The 16,860-nt window shown below is 40.9% G+C and overlaps 1 protein-coding gene across 1 annotated transcript in view; it reads left to right on the top strand.

Moving 5' to 3' along the window:
- Positions 1–449: 449 nt before the first annotated feature.
- CRY1 (cryptochrome circadian regulator 1) overlaps positions 450–16,860 on the top strand; it is a 39,542-nt gene continuing 23,131 nt past the window's right edge. The window contains exon 1 of the mRNA XM_040061678.2: positions 450–646. Coding sequence (XP_039917612.1) covers positions 489–646 — 158 coding nt within the window. The 5' untranslated portion in view covers positions 450–488. The remainder of the gene's footprint in view (positions 647–16,860) is intronic.

Raw genomic sequence — 16,860 nt, 5'->3', positions numbered from 1 at the left:
GGTCTCCCGGCGGCTCTTCCGCCCCGCCGCGGGCGCACGGCCACCCGCCGGGGCCTGCCCCGCGCGCCGCCGGTAGCGAACACACCTCAGAAACGTGAGGGGCCGCGGTCACGTGGGAGCGGCGCCGGCCAATGGGCGGCGGGGGGGCGGGGCGGAGCGGCCGGCGCAGCCCCGCTCCCGGCGCAGTCACAGGGCGAGCGGCGAGGAGGCGGCTGCGGGTACCGACGGCGCTTTCCGCGGGCGGGGAGCCTTCACCTCCCGACCCAGCGCTCCCACCTTTCGTCTCTGCTCTCCCCGGCGCGGGGACTCCGCGGGGTGATGCGTCCCCGCCGGGCGGCCGCTCCCGCCGTGTCCGCCGGGTCCTAGAGCCGTCCGCAGCGAGGCCCCGCGGGCCGCCCCGCCGCCCGTCCGTGCTCGCCCGGCGGCGCCGGGCCATGAGCGGCCCCGCGGGCGGCGGCGGTGGTTCCCGCTGAGCGCCCGCGCCCGGCATGGGGGTGAACGCCGTACACTGGTTCCGCAAGGGGCTGCGGCTCCACGACAACCCGGCGCTGCGGGAATGCATCCAGGGCGCCGACACGGTGCGCTGCGTCTACATCCTGGACCCCTGGTTCGCCGGCTCCTCCAACGTGGGCATCAACAGGTGGCGGTGAGTGCGGGGCGCTGCGGGGGCCCTAATCTCCGCGTTATGTATTCGGTCACGCTGCCTCCCCGCCATCCCCTCCCCTCCCCTCCGCGCCCGATTGGGCCGCCGCCAGCGCCGGCTTCCCTCGGCCGCCCGCCCTCCCCGCGGGCCCGGCGGTGTTACGTACCCAGCCCAGCGCCGGCCGGGGCTGCGGCTCCCGCGGCGCACGTGGGAGGGACGGGGAAGAAGGAACCGGGAAGCCCGTGGCGGAGTGCGGGGCGGTGGGCTGGGGCTTCTCGGGGAGGGCGGCCGCTTGCTCTCGCTCCCGACGGCGGCCGTTCCGTACCCGAGCGCTGGTGCACGGAGCGGCGTTGCTGCCGGGTGGAAAGCCCTGTGGGGAGCAGCCCGGAGGGCTTGCATCATCTCGGGAACTCTGGGCAGCCGGGAACCCCAGGGCCGACTCCTGGAGAAACTGTGAAGCTGCTCGCTTAGTTCAGAAGTACTTTCTCGGAGTAGCGTTCCTGCACGGAAGGGTATCACAAAATATCCTGAGTTGGAACTGACCCACGAGGGTCATGGAGTCCAACTCCTGGCCCTGCACAGAACAGCCCCAGGAAACCCACTGTGTGCCTGAGAGCGTTGTCTAAATGCTTCTTCAGCTCTGACTGGCTCGGTATGCAGTGTCCCTTTCCGGACCATGCAGATTTGTTCCTGTACCGTCAAGATAGTTGTATTTCTCCTTCCTACCCGATTTAAAAATGAACTTTACTGTGGAGCTGTGACTGACGCTTGCATGCTAAATATGTGCCATAATAAGGCAGAGATTAATAGGACTTTTGTGCATGTTTGTCATGTGAGATTAGTTAAAACATCAGTAGGAATCTGAAAATTGTTTCCCTTATAATGATAATGCAGTAGAGTTTGTGTGTCATGTGTCCCTCCAATGTCAGGAACTTAAAATGCTCGTGATCTTAGCCCACCCAGACTACTATGCTGAGAAGTTGGCTAGTTACAGAATAAGCACAATGAAACTTAGTTTACCACTATACCATAGAAGAATGACAAAGTTCAGATACTTCAGGTTTCAGTTGAGTTTACTTGAAGGATTATTCCTTTCAGATTTAATAATTAGTATCCTAGCTTATTAAATACTTTACCAACCAGGTAACTTATCTTTGGGCATTGTGGTTTTTTTGTGGGTTTGGGCTTTTTTGGTTTTTTTGGGGGGATTTTTTTGATTTTGAGAGGTTTTCCTTGCATTCTTCTTGTTTTCAAGAGATAGAAATACTAAAGGTGCTTTTTGTGAACTTTGACTTGATGGTTTAATTTTCGCTAACAAAAATAACTTACGAATAATTGTTAGATTAATTATAATTCTGAGATTCATCATGTACATCTCTTTTATAAGAGACTTTTAAATTGTTTTTGTTTTGAAGGGTAAAGTTTCTTTGAATAACATTTTGACTTCATGAAGAAGCTCAGAGCGCTTAATTTTATGGATGAAACATGAACAGCTACTTAAGTTTTAAAAGAATGTGGACAATTGGTGCAAGTCTAAGTGTTAAGGAAATCACATGTCTTAAGAACACTTCCTAGGTCTCTAATGTGCGCTGCAATTGAAATGCTGAACAGTTTTTTATTCTATTCTCTGAGCTAGTGAATGATAGACAAATGTGAACTTTGATTCTAGCAGAAGGAAGTTCATGTCTTCAGTGCTATTGCCCTGGTTCTTCAATGACTGTGTAATATGATCATTAGCTAATAGAGTCCTTGAGTACATTTGTGTGTGATATATTGTTGGTTGGTTTACTTTTAACAGTGTTTTTAGTGTTTTAGAAGACAACTAGTCCTTCCACTGCATTTTGCATTTGAAGAAAAATGCCTGGTTTTAGTTGCTGGTTAGAGGGATTGAGTTTGGGGTAGATTACAACCCCCCTGTCCAAAGCACTTCAAGCAATCTTCTGGTACTCAAATACCCTCAAAGGCAGAAGCTGCACATGTATTTGAGTAGGAAGTCTTGCTGCCTGGTTTTGTGAGATCAGGTTTTTTCAAGTCTAAAAGTACAATAACTTTATAGAATAACTGGCTGCTAAAGCTGTATGTTTATTATGGTTCTTCTCAATACATTTTTATTTAAATGGACAGTTACTACTTTTGTATGAATTCACTTTAGGCTCCAAGGTTTTGATGAGGTGTTTTTAACCAGAGCAGACATATACATTCCCAATAAGCCCACACAAGGTCTCTGATGCAATTTTTTGGTTTACCAGTCTCATTTTGCACTTATAATTAATGATAAAACAATTTATTTTCTTTCTCACTTGATGACTATGAGCAAAATCATTGCTTACATGCCTGTTGAGTAGGGTGTTGAATTAGTCAAAAACATTTTATTTGAGACTAGGAGCAGAAGCCCTTTAGCATTAGGAAGGTGAGTCAAATTTAACCTCCTGGTGTGAATTTACACTGGTCCTTTCTTAATCTGAGTTGATTGACACCAAATGTTTGTGGTCCTAGTGTCCTGGGCAAAACTCTTCTCTGTCAAACTATGACTAACACAATCTACATGAGGAAAAAATGGTGAAAGAATACAGAAACCAGGAGGTTTAGTTTCTTGTTAGAATATTGTCACTCTGCAGGGTCACCAGTTGTGGTTTATATTAACAAATGTGTGTTGAATCCGGTAAATAGCAACCTTTAATACATAGGTGCTTTCTAATTAACTTTTCTCCTTAAACAGTCATGTAACAATCAGGAACTAATATTTTTGTGTAATTGCACTATTGAGCAAGTCTAATTACTAAGCAGTCACATGGTCTTACTGACCTCCTTTCTCCTGGCATTCAGCCTACCTGTTCTAAATTTGTGAATGCTACATAACAAATGCCAGGACCTCCCTCAGCTCACTTCATTTTTTTCTGGTTCAGTTCTGTTTCTTCTTATTGTTCCTTTTTTTCAAGCTGTGAAATAAATCAAGATGTACTTTCATTGAGACATGCTTTTTCTATGGGATGAGTTCACAGTGTTGTTCACAGATCAACACTTGAGAGAGAGAAGTTACTTGGTGCAGTAAGAGGTGATGGAGAAATGGTGGAGGGAGATGCTGAATGCTAAAATCACACTAAAGCTCTCTTAAAATTTTGTCAGTTGCCCTTAAACATTAGGCACCAAAATAATCTTGCATCTAATTGTGTCAACAAAGCAGGCAAAGAATGTAACTTGCATACTCCAACAAGTAACCATTACCTATTTCTGAAAAAATGTGTTTGCATGTCCTCACAGACTTCCATATTAAGGAGAACGGAATCTCATGCTTAACATCATCTAGGGGAGAGTTTCACTTAGTCCCGGTTTTAGTGCAAAGTGGCAATTGATCACAATATCTGAAAAGAAATGCAAACATTCTGATAGTTGCTGCATAAGGATTTACTTTAGGTAATAATTTACTTTTAGTTTGTCTTTTTGAGTATGTATGTCTGTCTTTGATATGATAGCTAAAACACTGGTGTGCAACAGCTGATTTTATAAAGATGAAGTCTTATCTTGCCAATCCTTGTATTTCTTTTTCTTTAACCATTCCTGAAGAGAACAGATTTCACTTTTAAAATAAGAGTAATAGAATTTGTTTTGTATACCTCTTAGATTTTGTGAGAATCGTGATGTGTTCAAGATCCTTCAAAGTTAGCTGCTTCAGTTATACCAGGTGGTGGTGTTGATTTTGGAGAAAAAAAAAGAGGCGATTTTCTCTTTCCCACACTCAAATTTTGAGCAAATAAAAAATTAAAACCTGAGGAGGAAAAAAGCTTTAATTTCCAGGACAATCACTGCAATTCATGGAAATGTGAACTTGTTTTAAAAAGTTAATATTTAGACGTCTTTCTGAAGTATGTAATAAATTTTGCTATTCTGTGCATCTGGTTTTGAAAATATAGTTTCAGCTTATGTAGGTATGATTTGTCCAATAGAAGTGTTTGTTGGATTGGTGTAAAAAGTTTAATAGAATTAATCTGTGAGTGATTTGAGTTTCATGTATGTAATTCAGACAGACAAAATCTGTGTATTATACTTTGTTAATTGTGGTGGCATTCTTATAAAAGGAATGCACAGAAATATTTATAACTTCCCTGATGAAAACCTCCCTTTAAGTCTTTATTGTGTAGCACTTGGAATGAAAATCTATTTGATTTATGAAATATTTAACATGAAGCCCACCAAAGGCACTCTGTCGCTCCCCTTGGATAGTCAGGGAGTAGAAAATACAACAAAAAGCTTGTGGGTCAAGATAAGAACAAAGAGATGTCACTCAGCCATTACTGTCATGGGGAAAGTTAATTAATTTATTGCCAACCAAATCAGAATAGGGTAACAAAAAATAAACTCAATTCTTAAAGCACCTTCCTCTCACCCTTCCATTCTTTCTGGGTTCATTCCTATTTTCTCTACCTCCTGTCCCTGAAGAACACAGAGGGATGGGGAATTGAGGTTTTGGTCCATTCATCAAATGTTGTCTCTGCTGCTTTTTTCTCAGGGAAAAGACTCTTCACACTCCTATTTTCTCTGCCATGGTCCTTCATGGGCTGTAGGTGGACAGCCTTCTTCTCAGTGGTCTTCACCACAGGCTGCAGAGGGATCTCTTCTCTGGTGCCTGGAGTGCGTCCTCTCCCTCCTTCATCCCTGACTTAGGAGCTTGGGGAGTTGTTTCTCTCACATGTTCTCATTCCTCTCTGGTTTCAGTGGCTCCCCAGCAATAACGTTTTCCTCCTGTCAGATGCATTATCCCAGAGGAGCTCCCTTGGCCGGCAGCAGGTCCTTGTTGGAGCCCTCTGGCATTGGCCTGGAAAGACATGGGGGAAGCTTCCAGCAGCCTCTCACAGAGGCCACCCTTGCAGCCCCCCCATACCAAAACCTGGCTGTGGAACCCATCATACCCTCTAATGAGTGCCTTCAGCTCCAGAGCCGTGGGTGCCACTTGGAGCACTCCTGTTCACCCGACCCATTAAATTGACGGTGATTAATCTGTGGAAAGTCTGGAGCTTGTTTCCAGAATTTGCATTTTCGGATGGTGGCTCTGTGGTACCTGTGGTTAGATCGGAGAAACTCCCCAGTGCCACACGCCTAGGCTGCTCACCTGTTCTCTTCCACAAAAACCATTTTTTACCCCCAAAGTGCCTTCAGTTCAGCAACTCCCTCTATAATTTGTGTTATATGATCTAGCCCTATGATTTCCAAAGTACGTCACTGAAGCACACTGACGTATGTCCTCATGGGTTTAATCCTGCACTGTTGATGAAAGGGTTGGTTCCACCCTTTTATGATAGCACACAACTTTGTGGTGAGCCAGTTTAGCTCATCAATCTGTCCAAAAGAGATTAATTGCCAGTTTTGGTGGGATTAGCTCTGTGGTAAATTGTGCTGGCAAAAAGGTCACTGTAGTAGTAGTGAAGAGGCAAAGAGTGGGAAGGGCAGGTACCATTTCTTTCAGTGGCAGTATGGATTTGAGTCAGATTACACTGGTCATATCACCCTTGGCCTGTTTTGCTCGTGTCTGCAGTTACCACAGGTGTTTTTTGGAAGGGGATTATTGGTTTCTTCTGTGGCTTGCCATTTGTTGACACGCTTTGAAATTACATTGCTGAAAATAAGCATTGGCCTTTTTACTGCGCTAGAAAAATATGTAATTCCTTTTTTGTCAAACTGTCAGAATGTGAGAAATAAGCATGCTAACTGAGAAATTACACTGTGCTTGTTTCCATGTTTTGGTGAATGATCTTGTATCACCAGATTCTGTAATGTAGCTATTATTCAATTGGACAAGAAGACTGCATGGGTTGGTGTGGAGGCAGCAGGCGGTGCTGCAAATTGGGTTGTGCTCAGTAAGTTGTTTTTTTCCAACTAGCAGTTACTATAGGCCAGAAAAATTATAGCAGGCATCTCTACAGTCTGGGTTTTGACTCCAGGGTTGATCTTGAAGGAGTCTTAATTCCTGAGGTTGAGAAATTTTGAGGTTTTAGACACCTGGTTTTACATCACTAATCTCCAGGTTTGAGGATGTCCAGAGATGATCTGGGTCAAGTGCTCTTGATATGTAATAGTATGTGGACTTTGAGTATTAAGGGAGAAATGTGGTTTTAAACAAGTCCATAGGATTTTTTTAGTCTTCCTTCTCTTGGGACCAGTAATATGTTTTTGTTTTATTTCACAAAAGTATCAACAGATCACATTCTTCATTTGAGTAGAGCAAGGTAATCTGTCCACACCTCGTAGTGTTTCCTGCTCTGGTCACAAACAGGGAGGGTGATAACCCCCAACAAATACCATCTGTGATGAATGTGAAAGCAGCTTTTTTTAGGCAATCAAGAATACAGAATTAGGTTTTTTTCTTAACTGATCAATATAGGGCAGTGTCAATGAATTCTGCATCAGTCCTTCAAAGCAACTTATTTAATATATTATCATTCTCTTTTGGCCCTTTTAATACAATAAAGTATATTCTCCTCCAGTTTAGGAAAATATCTTTGTCCCAACCAATGGAAGCTACTCTTTAAATATATTATGCAAATATTGCAGAAAAGCCTGTTTATAATTGTGCACTGCCTGAACTTTTCAGTTTCTAGCAGTTTATCTACAGCATGGAAGCCTTTATTTTCACAAGTGGTTCTTTTCCATAATGTGTCTCAGTGCCTGGCAGGTTTTCAGGTTAGTTATATAACCTGTGATAGGAGGAAGGTCAGGCTGCCAGCAAAGTCGGCCACATTTTCAGTGTAGAAGTCACACTAAAATCTGTCATGTTATGAATTTGCATACTGAAAGAATCCCTTTGCTTTAGGGAATTTTGTGACTTTCCCATAGTGACCTAAAAAGGCAAGAGTCAGCTTGAGCATGAGTGAGTTGTGTAAGAGTATGTGGCTTTGTGTTCCATGGGCTTAATAATTTGCTTATCACCTTTTAGCAGGTTTAATAGCCATACCTTTGGTTACCCCTAGGAAAGCATTGGGATAAGAACTTGATAGTATTTTGGTGCAATAAATTTCACTTAGATTTCTCAGAACTCTTAAATTAACATGGAACAAGGTTAGTTTGTGTGCTTCTGTGTACTTTTGGCTTTCATGTTCTTGCAATCTAGGTCAAGAGGTGAGCTGTAATTGCAGTGTTCTTCTAACCCTGAAGCCTCCATTTGTTTTTCAGGTCACCATAAATCATTTGCTTTCACTGCTTTGGAGTTTAGTGAGTGTAAATTATTTTTTTATAAGGGAATAAAGCTTCAATGGAGGTGAAGGATAGACTGGAAAGGACAAGCCCATATTTCAGTGTTCTGTTTCCAGTGTGTAAGTGGAGATGGCTGTGGCAAAAGTCTATACTGTTGGAACAGTTAAAAATCAGAGTGCATTCCAATGACCAGTGGAGATAATAAAAACCAACACATGAGCTTTGTTAGAGTTAGTTTAGACAGTAGGTGAGTTGCAGTGAACAGAGCTTCCTAAAATCTGCCTTTTTTTTTTTAAAAAAAAAATTCTGTACTTTATTTATTTATTTTTTAACTATTTATTTTTAAATTGTGTTAGTATTTGAAAGGTCTAAAATTCAAAGTTGGTAAGCCTGGGAAGGAAATAAGAATTTCATAATCCTCAGTGTTTCAGAAGCAAATTAGTAAATTCGGGTGTCAAACTGTTGCTTAAAATCTCTTTAGAAAGTGCTAGTGCCACAACTTTTTTTGCAATAACGTAAAACCTGTTCCGTTTTATCAGAGATGGAATGGATTTCTTCCGTTGAGCATTGGTTAGGATGTGTCCTGCATATCTAATTTCTGTCTTGACAGGCATGTGAAGTACACCTGAGCTTTTGTGTTATGTATTGCTTCCTCCTACAATGAAACTTGAGAAAGTTTCTGGACCTGTTTTAGAAATGTACTTTATCTCAGTGTTTCTTAATTTATAGAAAAGCAGTTCCCTTCCTGTTCACTCTCATGCATTTCTTTAACATCTTTGTGTTTGTGGCTATTTCACAGATATGAAAAATAAAGACTAAAGTTCTTGCACTGACGGTTGACCCTTTCAGAACACAAACCCTTATCCTTTCAGAATTAAAACCAAAAATTTTGAAAAAATTCTGTTTATTCTCAAATGGAGAAGTTGTGAAGTATGAATTTCTTCCATGATGGTGATGAAATATATACAGTGCAAGTTATGTAGGAACAATTCCTCTAAAGAAAACTTGGATTTTTCTATCTGTTGTCTATCCAAAGTATGAAATCCGTGGCCTAGGAAATGCTTTTTAAAATATATATACATATATATATGTATGTATGTATGTATGTATTTTTAGTAGTAAAGAACCTGTGGAGTTCAGTGCTTGCAGATTTTCAGTTTGGGCGGGTTCTTTTTTGTTGTTGTTGTTGGTTTTTGTTTGTTTGTTGTTTGGTTTTTTGTTTGTTTCTCAGTGCCAAAGTTCTACTGACCTTCTCGGTGAGGGGTAAACTGTGCTGCAATTGAGAGAGAGAGTGAGAGAAAGTGATTGAAAAAACAGAGGATTGAAAAAACAGGAGGGTAATTTGCATCAGACAGAGAAATAAATAAGTAGGCAACTTGTTCATGTAGGCTGCTCGTTACTTCATGCCTTGTATAAAACGTGATCATGGTGTGAATGGTTGTGGTTTTGCTGTGCACTAAAGATACAGAGCACCATGGCAAACTTACCTCGATTTCAGTCTGTGCGGTTCTGAAGTACTGAGGAAGCATAGAGAGCACTGTGATACTGCATTTTATAGAGCAGCTGGCATTGAAGATAGTTACTGGTTTGATACTAGTATACTGGATTCATTGAAGAATGGAATAAATGTTGTCTTTGCTATGTTCTCTGTAGAATTTCCTCTGCACTGAATTTTTCTGTCTGTAAATCCTGTGACATCAAGTGATTTTTTTTTTTCATTCTTTCTCCTTCATATTTTATATTCTAGAGACTAAACAAACTCATTTTTTTTCTAGAAGTCTTAAGAAAGTCTTAAAGTTGAAAAAAACATTGTGGCTTTTAGCAGTGATTACCTAATATTTTTTCCCCTTTTTTCCTGTCTCACGGGAGAAGCATGACTACATTTGCAAAACTGAGACATGCATTTAAAAGAAAATATTCTACACAGTGATTTTTGTCATACGGGTTTCAGAAGGGTTTTTAGGGGAGGAGGTTATATCTCAGTTTTGTTCTTTGTAAGTCTTGCTATTAGTGAACTCCAAAAGTTGAAACCATCCAAGTCTTAATGAGGGTGATCAAGCCAAGGATGGCATCTGGATTATTTGTTTTATTTGTGTTGCCTAGGGATAATTCCTGTGGCTTTCCTTCATTACTTTTCAGGAGATGACAGGCCTGGTAAGGTCTAGTTTACTGTGCTGTATCCATGTTTCTTTTTAGAAAGAGTGTAACTGCTGTTCACTGCTCTTGCACAGTATCTCCCAAATCTTGTGAATACTTCCTTAAAGGTCTCTGTGAAAAGCTTCAATTTTTTATTTTTTTCTCTAGCAAATTCTTTCACTTGTATGACCTGGAAACATCTCCTAGTATGTAGTTTCTTGAGTTTATGCCAAAGGAAAAAGTTGTAAGTTGCTGTGATATTGGCAGTTCTGCTTTAATTGCTTTGTATTTTCCCCTTTTATTTCAAGGTTTTCATAACCTAAGATCTGTGTAAAATAATAAGCATATAGTCATGGCGCTTTTCAATGAGTAGTGTTTTTTAACTTGGTTGAAATTTCCTTTCTGTAAGCTAGTTGCCAATAAATGTACTGTTGAAGAGTACTTTATTTCAGCAGTAGTGTGTTTTTCTTCTAAACCATGAAGAAAATAATGAGTTTGTGGGGGATAATGTGCATGCTTCTATTTTTACAATTTAGAATTTTGCTTTCTGCATTCTTTTGAATATAATTCCATCAACCTCCCTCTTTCAGTGCCAACACTGAAACATTGTGTTTGACAAAGCAAAATTCTTCGATGCTGCATTTGCAGCATTTGAAGAAAATTTTACTCCAATTCTTTACAGCTTCCATATGAGGCAGCCCAACAAAGCTTGCATTTTTGGCATTGGAAGTCGCACTTTGAAACTGGAAAGTGTTTCTGATAATCATGTATTGCTCTTTCAGCGGCAGCCTTTCCTATTTCTTTTCATAATTCTGCACTTTTTTTTTCTTCTATTAGTCTGTCTTTATTCCAGAATCCTACCGTTGCAGTTGTTGTTCTATGGCTTGTCAAGTGCAGTGGTAAAGCAAAAATAATTGTTAGGCTTTTTGGGTGTTTTTTTTACTATTTGAAGTAAATTTTTTTACTATTTTTTAGTAAAAAAAAATACTATTTTTTTGCTGTTTAATTTACTGTTGTTTGAAGGGTATGAGATTTTTCAAGCACAGTTATGTCATTGTAAGTGGCTTGTTCCCAAATGCAAGTGTGTGGGAAATTCCAAAAACTTTTCCACTTGCAGTACTATATTGTCACCAGCTGCAGTATTTTTCCTTCCTGTGGACTTAGAAATTTTAAGCATTCCTAAGTATCTAGAGTATACTTTTAAAGCGTAAAGTAAGCTTTGGAGAGCTTTTTTTGTGTGTTCTTCGTTTTTCTGCTTTCATCATATGAGCTGTATTATCTGTCAGAAGCTTTCTGTTGACTGGAGTTCTAATTATGGTGTCCAATATGGTAAAGCCTAGCTTGCCTTTTCTTGGAATGAGTTTTCTTCTGCTTGGAAATGTTTGTCTCTTGTGCTTGTCTCTTTAATTTTACCGTGAATGAAAGCTTTTGAACTTGGGATTGAATACATGGACGAACAAAATATTAGCTACGAGTCAGTGTGATTGATGTTTGAAGTGTTGTAGTCTTATTTCTACAGAGATAATTAAATCCTTCATTAATTTAAGAGGTGATATTTTTCCTTAGTCATAAGGAAAAATGCTGGTTTTAACAGCAACAGTAAACAGGAAATTATGTAATTGTCAACATTTCTTCCTGGATTTGTGTGGTACCTTTGTGTCTCCCCTCTCCAGCGCATGCAGGGTAAATAGGGTTTAAAATAAACACGTGAGCTTTACCTGCAATTCACCAGGGGTTTTCTTTTATGCAGATTTAATGTTATTTAGACCTGTAAAATAGAGGGTGGTGTCCATTAGCTTGTGCTTGGATGGTGGTAGAGGAACAGCCTGTTTGTGCCGAAGTTCGGTGCCAGCTGTTGAGTCTGGCAGGGGACACGCTGTTCGCGAGCGCCTGTTCCTTTTCACACCTTCCCTTCCATTCTTTATCAGCTCCTCCGGCTCTGAGCGCTGCCGTGGCACCTTTTGAGCTCCGAGCACATATTGGGTTTCACGTAACCTTTAGCCACCGACGCTTCTGAATATGACACAGAGGAGGAGCGGAACCGACCCGCTGCTTGTATCTGTTCAGATGAAGCTTTTCTCTGTCCCTGTTAGGAGTAAAGTTCAGTTGTGGTACAGGAATCCTCTCGAAGCAGCTCCGTAGGAAGGAATAGTCGGATCTTACTACAGCGGTTACATATAACTGGAAAAGTAGGTCATTGTGGCAGGGAGTAGTCCAAACAGCCGCCTGGTTGCTGCAGCAACGACCTACTTTACGAAACTATTTTTGTTGATTCATATTGAAATGTTCTTCTTGAAAGTGCTATAAGGAAATGATCAGGTTAGGAGATACGTAACAATGGAAGCTGCAGGCTTTGTGAACTCCTCCTTCCCCTCTGTCCCCCGCCCCCGTGGTCTTGCCCCCTGATGTTGAATATAGGAGGTTAAAGCAAGTAGGATTTTTTTTTCTGTTCAGGGTGACCTCTAATGGGGAACTTTTTTTTTTTTTTCCTTGAAGGTTCTGCATAACAATAATGCCTATCACTGGTGATTATGTTTCCAGAGTTCAGAGCCTACAAATCTTCCCCTATAAATTTTGCCTATAGAAATAACTTTAGACTTAAAACAAACAGAGAACCACCTTTTTCTTGGAGAAGATAAAATCTTTCTTGAGCACTGGAACAGGCTCCCCAGGGAAGTGGTCACAGCACCAAGGCAGACAGAGTTCAAGAAGTATTTGGACAATGCTGTCAGGCACATGGTGTGATTTTTGGGGTTGTCCTGTGCAGGGCCCAGAGTTGGACTCATTAGTCCTTCTGGGTCCCTTCCAACTCAGAATATTCTATAATTCTATGAGTATCACTCTTCTGGAATGCTCACAGTTTCTCTTGATATTCCACTGCTCTTATACTAACTACTTGTTTCCAACAAAGTTTATCCACATTCAAGAAGGTGGTCTTGGTGCCTGCCCCTTTTTTTAATCGGCAGGTTGTTGTCTGAGTCTTCTCTTTTGCTATTAATTCTAACCCTCACACAAGCAAACTGGAGAAAAGTGCAGTGATTCTGTATAAAAGGATGTTCTCCAATTGTCTACCTTTATTCCTTTAACAAAGCAATAAGAAAAGCTGTCACTGGTGTTTAGGAAGTGAATTTTGGAAATCATCTCCTGTCTTCTAAAAGGAATGGGTAGATGGGGAAAACGTAAAAGTACAGTTGTTATAGTGAAGGTTTCATTCTTCATAAAATATTTTTTTATCTAAATTCCTATAGCTTGGGCAGAGATGACTGAGTATCACTCCTTAGTTATCAGACTCTTTTACTTAACTGTACTATGTAACTTTTTAAGATCAATTTATTTACTTCAAGTGATGTACCTTCTGTTGGTCCTGACTTTCAGCATTGCAGAGAGGTGCTGAAGTTGTGGCAGATGAAGATAGCACGTTTATCTAGAGGTTATTTGGATTATTTCATCTATTGTGTCTTGAGCTATATTTCAGTTCTGTTTTCCAGGACTTGTGTGACTGAGCTCTTTGCATCTCCAGCATCAGCCTCTGCAGCATAAGGTGAAGAGTTACCTCCATAGTCTGTCCACATGCTGAGATAGTTGAGGACAAAGTGGAAGTTTTCAGGATTTATGCAGCTTGATAAACAAATCTGTTTCAGTTATTTGTTTGGTGGGGGGGATGTAATTTTTTTTTTCTATATGATTATTACTCAAACCCCTGAATACATCTTCATCAAATTTACCTTGTATTCAGCTATAAATGACTAATTTCAGCTTTGAAAGACCAGTTCAGAAAGTGTTGTTATTTTGACTCATAATAGTAGCAATGGGAAGTTAAGACAATGCTGAAAGTCTGACCACCATAAGGTGAGCACTGGTCAATTTTATTTAAGATTTCCAAGAATAGCTTCAGTATAATTTCTTTCTATTTTCCAAACTTTCTACCAATTTCTACGCTTGCTAAAGGATTTCAGCTCTATCCTCAATTCTCTTCTATTAGTTTAAAAGATTTTTAAGATATGGGAAGCCAGAGATGATGGAATTGTACCTTAAGGACTTGCAATTTATCCAGTGTAGTTGAGAAATATATTTATTTAAGCCAGTGTTTTATTTCTAAGAAACATAAAACTGCAAATTTTTATTAGCACTAGTTGTTCCCTTAAAAAGGCCACTTTAATTTATGGAGAGGAAGAAGGTTTTATTCAAGTAAATGAAGGGCAGTATAAAATCTGTCCTTTAGAATCAGATTGCAACACTATCTTGTTGGAGTGTTCTTACTGTGCTTGTTCTTTTGAAATGAGCTTTAGCTGCTACTTTCTCGTGGACAGCTTAGATTGCTGAAATTAACATGGCTGAAATATTTTATAAAGCAGGCTAGCTCTCTTTTAATTACATCATGCTTTAAGAGCTGCTAATTTAAATAAGAGAACTTGGATACATGAGAATAAGGTGGTTTAAATTTATGTATGGCCATGTCTGTACTCTCAAGTAACTCTAATTTTGTAATTTGCTTCTAGGTAATATTTCCCTAGTTGTCTCCAGTACATTTTGTTTGCTCTTGGTTTTCCTTTATGGATCCAACTAGTTTCTCTCTGGAGAGAACGGGCATAAAGAATTAAAGTCAAATAATAAAGACTTTGATTTATCAGGTTGGAACTAGAGGATTAGAAAAAATTAACCACAGAATATGTATAGTAAAGAAGAGAAGGCACTACGAGAAAGAGATTTAGGAAGCTGTGAGCCTGTTAGTCTTCTATCACCAGCAGGCTGACCTTTGTAACATGAAGTAATTTGAGATGTTCGTTTCAAGTTATATGGGAATAATTTAAGTGAGTAATGGGTGCCCTTTGAATGTGAAATTAAGATCCAGAAGCTAAATACATCATTTGCTGTGATGTGTGGCTCACGAAATAGGAACAGCTTCATAATGCTATTTCATGGAATCACAGAATGGTTGGGGTAGGAAGGGCCTTTGGAGATCATCAAGTCCAGCCTCCCCTGCTAAGGCAGATTCAGCCAGAAGAGGTTGCAGGGGATGTGTCCAGGTGGGTTTTGAGTATCTCCAGGGAAGGGGACTGCAGCTGCTCTGGGGGCAGAGTAAAGAAGTTTTTCTTCATATTCAGATGGAGCTTCCTGTGTTCTGTTCCTGTGTTCTACTTTGCCCATCATCCCTTATTCTGTCACTGGACATGGCTGAAAAGGGTCTGGCTCCATCCTCTTGACACCACCCTTAAGATATCTGTATACATTGATAAGATTCCCTCCTAGTCATCTCTTCTCCAGACTACATAGGCCTAGCTCTCTCAGCCTTTGCTCATTAGAGATGCTCCAGTCCCCTCATCATCTTTGTAGCCCTCCCCTAGACCTTCTCTAAGAGCTCCTTGGCTTTCTTGAAGTGGGCAACCCAGCATACCCAGCCACAGCTCTGGATATGTCACTCTGGATGTGGCCTCACCAGTGGAGATCATCTCCCCTGACCTGCTGGCAATGCTCTTCCTAATGCATCCCTGGGTACCATTTGGCCTTCTTGGCCACAAAGGCACATTCCTGGCTTCTGGTTTAATCTGTTACCTACCAGGAATGACAGGTCCTTCTCTGCAGAGCTACTTTCCAGCAGGACAACATTTAACCTGTACTGGTACTTTCATGCACTTCTGTTCTCCATGACCTTTCAAAGATGATGGAGAGTGGATGATGGTTTAGCAATAACATCTGCCAGCTCCCTCAACACTCATTGGGTGCATCTCATCACTATCTATGGATTTCTGGTTTGACTAAAGGATATCTAATCTGATCTTCCTTGACCAAAGGAAAACCTTCCTTTTCCCAGACTTCCACTCTTACCTCCGTGCTCAGAAATTCCTGGAGTCTGGCTTTAGCAATAAAGACTGAGCAAAGAAACCATACAGTACCTATGCCTTCTCTGTATGCTTTGTCACCTGGGCACCCACTTGATTCAGCACCGTGGTTCCCTAGTTGTCCTTTTGCTACTTGTAGCAAAAGGTAGGAAAGGTGTAGAAGAAGCCCTTCTTGTCACACTTCTCATCCCTTGCTAGATTCCATTCCAAATGGATTTAGCATTCTTTGTCATATCTCTGCATACCCTGGCAACGTACCTTTATTCCTCCCAAGTGGCCTGTCCCATTTTCCATATTCCATAAATTTTCTTCTTGTGCTTCAGTTTTGTCAGAAGCTCCTTGCTTATCTGTATAGGTCTTCTGATGCTTTTAATTGGTTTCTTACTAATAGGAGTGCATTGGTCCGTAGCTTGGGAGAAATGGTGCATTATTGACCATTAACCAGCTCCCTTGGACCTCTCTACCTTCTGGAGTCTTAACTCGTGGGATTCCTCCAAGTAAGTCCTTGAAGCAGCCAGAGGTAGCTCTCTTCAAAAGTCCAGGGTTGTAATCCTGCCTTATTACCCTGCTTCCTTCATCTTTGGGAGTTTATGAATGTCTTTTGAATAGGACAAAAAAGTTATGTGTTTCCTTCCTTTGGGGAGTGCTAACCTTGAAAAGTTAGTTCAGTTGGAAAGAAATTAATGAGAGATGGAGTGTAAGGAGGTTCTAGCTTTGTGCCCAATGTGAGCTAGGTTTGATTCAAATGAGTTTGTTGTTCCTAATAGAGCAGTATTGCTTGCTGTGGTTGATGTTCTATTCCCATTCCATATCTGAAATGGTCTTTATTCCTTAGTGTCAAAGAAGATGCACCCGAAAGGACTCAGCTTGGAGAGATTAAATTTTAAACATGGTTTTCTCTTGATTATTGTTCAAAGCCTTTTCTTTTCATCTGTTTTCAAAGAATTGCCTCTTTTTTTTCCCCCTTGAAAACCTCTTTTGCAGCTGTACATGGGCTTGGATGTATTTTGCATTTGTCCTCCATCACAGCTCTGCTTTGACTTAATAATTATAAAA

The sequence above is a fragment of the Hirundo rustica genome, chromosome 4 (genome assembly GCF_015227805.2).
Source record: "Hirundo rustica isolate bHirRus1 chromosome 4, bHirRus1.pri.v3, whole genome shotgun sequence".
NCBI classification, from domain to species: domain Eukaryota; kingdom Metazoa; phylum Chordata; class Aves; order Passeriformes; family Hirundinidae; genus Hirundo; species Hirundo rustica.
Note: the sequence above shows the minus strand (reverse complement) of the source record. Positions and strands in the feature narration are given on the sequence as shown.